A 7020-nucleotide genomic window follows, 5' to 3' on the forward strand; every position below is an offset into this window, starting at 1 on the left:
TTTTTTTTTTTTTTTTTAAATTTTGTTTTTCTTTTTGCCGAAACAACTTAAGAATATTAAGACTGAAGTTAACACATATGGTAGTTGTAGAACACGTCAATGCTATGAAAAATAGAAAGGTTTGAATATTTAAAAAACATTTTTAGTAGATTGTAATATAATTTTTTTTTTCAATATTTTATGTAACTTTTCCCTCAAGGTCAATATTGTTGGCATCCATTAAAGATGATACATAATATTTTTGAGAAGAAGAAGAAGAAGAAGCAGAGACGATGCTAACGCATAATATAAAATTATTAAGTTTGCGTGATTTAAATTTGTAACAAAAAAAAAATTAATGTATTTATGATAAAAGTTTTTTATCTAAAGGATATATAGTATTTCATATTTTTTAGTCTTGATTCAAAAAGTTCATTCTCAATAGCCTTTTAAGTCTACAAATTGCTCAATCTATAGGCCTAGACACATTTAAAGAGTGCTATCTAAATTATAAATTATATGACCCTTTATCACACAAATATTTTGATTCCCCCAATATATGGTAAGGGAAGGCAGGTTTGTGTCTAGCAATTTTTTTTATTTGTGTTGCATAATTTAATAGTATGGAGGATATGACTGAATTTAAATGTTGAATAAAATAAGATGAGAAGAAAAACGAGTAAAAAAAATATATATAACAGTCAACATCAAATTATCCAAGTCATTCTATGTAATATAATAACATTATATTATTATATACTATATGTATAATACAGTAGGATAATATTTAATCAAAGAGAATATAAATTGCATAAACCCAAAGTAGAATTCTAATTAACACAAAAATTCATCTACGTAAAGAATTGATGCAATAAAAAAAAATCAAACAAAAAATGAAAAACAAATTGAGAGAGAGAGAGAGAGAGAGAGAGAGAGAAGTAACCTTTTTTGTGTAAGAAAACTATGCATATAATGAAAAAGAAGATGTTAAATTTATAGTAAGATGTTGAGAATAAGAAGAGTCAAAATAAAGGAAGATAAAAAGGTAGAGAAAGAATGATATTAAGGTAGAAAGTATGAGGGAGATGAAGAGGTAAAAAGGAGGCAGAGTTTTGGAAAATTAATAATAAAAATAATGATTAAAAGATATTTAAAGTTTTAAATAATGGAGTTTTTAAGTCACCTTAAATGAGAAAATGTTTTAAAAAATATATAAGAAAATTTGGAAACAAAAAATGATGACGTGGTTACTGACGTGGCTCAACGTGAGTGTAGCAAAATTAAATGCTACGTTTCAACTTTTAGTAATAGTGCAAGACTTAAGTACAGTACTTAGGTATTGTTTCTTAGGTTCCCCTTTTAAGATTCTGTTATGTGGATTTTTTCTCATGAGATGGAAGTGTATTTTTTAGTTAAATAGCCACATGGCTGAATCTTAAGAGGAGAACCTAAGGAACAGTACCTAAAGTACTGTACTTAAGTTTTATCCTTAGTAATATATAAATTTGTTGGATTTATGTGATACATTTTGTACATACACATATGTACTAAAATAATGCCTCAATACTTTATTGAACATGATTAATTTAACGGTTTAACGCTATGCTGAATATATTGAATTAACTTATAGTTTACCATTTATTCTTTTGCTATCATTTGAATTAATTGCAAGATTCATCTTCTAAGAAAATTCATATTGACTTGAATAATATTATTTTAGGTCGTAGGCTATGAGAAAAAGTCACATATTTTTATCTTAATGATCAAAATGAAACAAAAAGAGCATATTTATAAAGAAGTTCTTGTCAACCTCTTGCCCATGATTTCCCTAAAAACAAAATTAGTGGAGCATTGCAACGATTTAATCCTGATTAGTTAAAAAAAATACAAAAAATTGGTTAGAACAGATCATAAAAAAGGTTGAGGTATTTTGTTCATATTGTTACTTATTTAGGCAAGATGTTGGTAATTGAATGAGAGATCAGTGGTTTAATGATTATTTGGTTGTGCACATAAAAACGTAGTTGATGACATTAATAATGAAGTTATTATATAATAATTTCAAAATATGAAAAACTCGTAAAAGGAAATTTTAAAACTTTATGTATTTATGTTTTTTTATTTATTTATTTATTTTTTATGATGTTGATATATTGAAGTTCTATTTTTATTGAAATTTTGTTTGATTTAAGTTTCTTAATGGATACCGTAACAAAATTTTTTGGAATTGCCATATCTCAGTATATAAAAAAGAAAACCTTTTAAGGCTGAAATAGACTAGCAAAGCAGGAGATTAATTTTTTTTTTTACACAAGTGTACGTGAGCAGTGTCTCTTCAGGTTAACTGAAGTGAGGAAGGGGAAAATAAGATGGTTAATTAATGGAGTGTGGGCTCTGGTTCAATTTGACTCTCGAGTTTAGTGTACTTTTTTTTTTGGGGGGGTGGGGGGGCGGGAGGGGCGGGTGAGATAAGAGTCAAGTGTACTTGAACTATGGGATACAGTTCAATATTTTCACATCTTTTACTTTGGCTGCAGTGTCATCTCAAAAAAGCGAGGCCGTTTGCACCCTCAATCATAGAGCAGCCTCGAAAATTATAAAATTATCAGGAATGTTTGATGATGTGGCTTTATAGTTATCTTTAAGATTTATGTACATAAATTTTGCCACAATTTATTTATATGGTAACTTTTTCCATTATTTGGAATCGATCACTTCAATGATTTATTGTAATAGATGCGTCTATAAGCTTTCTCATAAACAAATGACATAAAAATCTTAACATTCTTTTCATTAATAAAAATAATGGAATTGTATATATGTTACTCTAATAATAACAAATTATTAAAAAATAAAAATAAAAATTGGTGTCGTACGCACGTAGGATTGTATTGTTTTCAATGGATAACAGCATTTATCCAGAGCTACTTTGCACTTGTGTCAATTTTGCTTTTTCAACATTGATCTTTCAGTGAAATTTCCTTGCACTTGACCGAACAAATTAAAATAAAAGACAAGAATACGCACAACAGTAGCAGCTTCAGGGTTATTTTCTAGAGAGTTTGATAAGAAACATAAATTATACAAAATTTTAAATAAAAGATAAATTAAATATATCGACATCACAAAAAAAAAAAAAAATCTTTATACATAAAGTTTTACAATTGTCTTCTACATTATTTTGTATTCTAAAATTGTTGCATGATATCTTCATTATCAATCCTACTAACTATATCTGTTTCAATATACATAGTCAAACAATTATTCATCCACTAATTTCCTATTTGATTGATTTATTTAAAATTTGTTAAGATATAAATGAGCTTTTTCTAAGGTTTAAGATTAGCAAATCCTAGTTTTGATGTTGGGCTAATTAAAATTTTTTCCCAATTTTAGATTAACTTGGTTTGTTATTGAGATTTTTCTTCATGTTTAAAATGGTTAAGATATTGTTAAGAATTAAGATAATCATATTTAAGTTTATTTCAATTGGGCTTAAGGTTAGGGGTTCAAATTTTTATTTGAAGTGTCAAAACAGGAAAAATAAGATAAAAAATATTATAATAAATTTTTTTAGGTCCAATTCAGGGGGTTCATTTGAACCCCTGGGCTCCAAGTGGAGCCGCCCCTGACGCACAACTGAAGCAATACTAAATTTCAAGTCCTCTAGCATATGCTCTCTCTTCGATCTTATAAATTAGTGGCCTGTAGAGCCCGTCGAAAGGCATCCGAAGCCTTTCATTTTCTCTCCCACCTTGTCATCATTTCATTCAAACTTGTCTGCCATAATTTAGCCATGGAGATGGTTAGTCCTGCAAGCCATGAGAAAGCAAGTGTGTGGTGGTGGTTCGAGGTCTTGCCTAAGAGGTTGACAGCCGAGATGATTGAGACTGCTAGTAACACAAAAAAACTTGCCCAAGATGATCCGAGAAGAGTAACTCATTCGATAAAAGTGGGACTTGCACTCTCCTTGGTTTCATTATTCTACTACTATCAACCACTCTATGACAATTTTGGTGTCTCAGGAATGTGGGCTGTAATGACTGTGGTTGTCGTCTTTGAATTCTCTGTAGGTAAGTTGGTAACAATCATTTCTTTTTGGTAAAATCATTTAACTCGTTAAAAATTACAAATATATGCTCAAGTACATCTAGGGGTGAAAACTTTAAATTTGCTTGCTTATACTTCAAGGAAAAGCATAGAATGCTAATAATCTGATCTTCTTTGACTATGTTTTCAATTGCACTTTTCAGGAGCCACTCTTGGAAAAGGTTTAAACAGGGCATTGGCAACATTACTAGCGGGTGCTTTAGGACTTGGAGCATACCACTTAGCTAACCTATCTGGACACATAGGTGAGCCCATTTTACTTGGGCTCTTTGTCTTCATACAAGGTAAGCATATTTACTAAAAAAAAGTTGTATTTATTACACACAAATTATTACATACAATTTTATATATTCGATTTTTAAACTGAAATGTGATTTAAAGTCATGATTTTGAAGTTGAAAATTATGATTTTAAGCTACAGTTTCAATTCAGAATTGAAATAACTATATATAACAGTTTGTATACAACAAATAATTAGCCTTCACCGAAATGTTGAATAATAAATTATATAATTAAGTCATTAACTATTTTATGCCCTTGTCACGTGTATTGTATTGGCAGCTGCTACATCAACATTTGTACGGTTTTTCCCGAAAATCAAGGCCAGATATGATTATGGGTTGTTGATATTTATATTGACATTCTCCATGATATCTGTGTCCGGTTTTCGTGATAATGAGATATTAGAGTTGGCGCACCATTTTCTCAAAAAAAAAAAAGAGTTGGCGCACCATAGGCTATCAACAATTATCATAGGTGGCTCTTCATGTATTATCATCTCCATTTTGGTTTTCCCTGTTTGGGCGGGTGAAGATCTTCACAATCTCATTGCTCTCAACATGGAAAAGCTAGCCAACTTCTTAGAACATCCATCTGTAATAGGTACAAATACTCCATCGATTTATGCATATAATATAATTACCTATATGCCTAGAAAAAAAATACATAAAGAGATCTCTAACAGTCCTTTTTCTTATATCATAAACTAACATGCCAGCAGTCCTTTTTTTTTTTTTTTTTTTTTTTTTTTTTTTTTTTATCACTCATTCAATGAGCCTTTTTACTAACACAATCCAACAAATTTATAGAATACTTCAAAACATCAGAGAATGGAGAGTCTAATGACGACAAGTCGTTTCTGCAAGGATACATAAGTGTTCTCAATTCGAAACGTAATGAAGAATCTTTGGTGGGTAGAAACTAAAAAGTTCTCTCTCTTTCTCTCTGAAAATTATCATGAAGTGTTTGATATTCATCTTCTGTGTACTTGGCAGGCAAATTTTGCAAGATGGGAACCATGTCATGGCCAGTTCCATTTTCGCCATCCATGGAAACAATACCTTACAATTGGAACCCTAACTCGCGAATGTGCAAACCGAATTGGTGCGCTTAGTGTCCACCTCAACTCCGATATTCAAGTAATATTAAAACCCATATATCATATTTCATCATTGTCCAAATACACGGTACTTAAAACCAATTTAGACACCTAATAACTAAAACAAGAAAAGAAAAAAGAAAAAGTTTGTCAAGTTGATGACTAGGAATGACATTTTTTTTCATCAAAAAGTATATGCGTGTATGGGAAAAAGTAACAATAATATATAAAGAAAAAAAAAAAAATTATAAGACATCCATTGCGCATATGATTACCCATACATATATACTGTCCTCACCTTAGTAATAGTATCCTCTGCTACCTTTGCAGGCAAAGCCAGAAATTTGCAGTAAAATCCAGGAGGCATGCACAACAATGAGCTTGGAAAGTGGCAAATGCCTAAGAGAATTAGCATGTGGAGTGAGAGCAATGACTCACCCATCATCGGCAAAACCCCATATTTCAAAAGCTAAAATTACAGCCAAGAAACTCAAATTGTTACTCAAGTCAAGCTTATGGGAACAAGATGCTGACCTCCTAGCAGTGATACCAAGTGTCACTGTGGCTTCACTACTAATTGATATTGTCAACTGCACAGAGAAAATCGCTGATTCTGTGCTTGAGCTTGCCTCCTTAGCACATTTTGAGAGTGTAGACCCTACTGTATCCCCAGAAAAATCACAAGTGGACCCAGGTGAACCAGATAAACCGCTCACTGAGATTGCTTGCCCTCAAGTTGTTATAATAGTTGATGGGTCAGAAAATGAAAATCCTCCGGAACCCTTGACTAATAGACACATTGAAATGTAAATATTTTACGAACATTTAACGATGATATTATACCTGAACTAGGTTATTGTAAAGTTCGGGTTTATAATTGAGTTAAATTCTTCTACAATCAAACTGTAAAGAACTAATAAATTGTTCAAATTTACCCTAGCTATGATAATTTAATAGTAGCAATATTAAGAAATTTATTGCTTTCCCATGATATCTTACTTTGTTTCTTTACTGTAAATCTTTTTTTTTTTTGAGGGACAACTGTAAATTTTCTTTAATTTCAACAACGTGGGGCGCCTTAAATTGAATGATTTATGCCTTAAAGCTGATTTGATAAAGTCATAGTAATGGCGAAACAGAATCTCATATAAGCTTATATGAGATTCTGTTTCGCCATTACTATGACTTTATCAAATCAGCTTTGAATTCTTTTTAACTACTGGGATTTTGTTTTTGTCATTAGAGATGTAAAATTTTTGTCCCATATCTTTGCCCATTGAGCCGCCTTTTGTATTGGAATGGACCTACTAACATCTCTTTCTTTCCCTGATTGAGTTTTCCATCATAAAATTAGAGATAGGAATGAACCACTTCTCCTTTTTCTTAATATATATGTTTATTAAAAAAAAAAAAAAAAAAAGTAAAACCCTAAAATTAATTTTGGAGTGGCATAGGCTAAGTGTCCTTTGCTTCTTCATGGTATTTTGTGTAAGCGAGAGTACCTCTTTCCTGGGCAATGAAATTCAAGAAAAGTTAGGTACGATTTTGTAGAT

The 7020-nt window shown here is 30.8% G+C and overlaps 1 protein-coding gene across 1 annotated transcript; it reads left to right on the forward strand.

Annotated features, from left to right (window-relative positions):
• The first annotated feature begins 3689 nt into the window (after window positions 1-3689).
• LOC126724989 (aluminum-activated malate transporter 2-like) lies at window positions 3690-6422 on the forward strand. The gene is made up of 6 exons (XM_050429459.1): window positions 3690-4052; window positions 4233-4373; window positions 4651-4971; window positions 5178-5278; window positions 5364-5507; window positions 5798-6422. The coding sequence occupies exons 1-6, from the start codon at window positions 3776-3778 to the stop codon at window positions 6275-6277; spliced, it is 1464 nt and encodes a 487-aa protein (XP_050285416.1). The 5' UTR covers window positions 3690-3775; the 3' UTR covers window positions 6278-6422.
• Window positions 6423-7020: the final 598 nt, after the last annotated feature.

The sequence above is a fragment of the Quercus robur genome, chromosome 1, assembly GCF_932294415.1.
Source record: "Quercus robur chromosome 1, dhQueRobu3.1, whole genome shotgun sequence".
Classification (NCBI taxonomy): Eukaryota; Viridiplantae; Streptophyta; class Magnoliopsida; order Fagales; family Fagaceae; genus Quercus; species Quercus robur.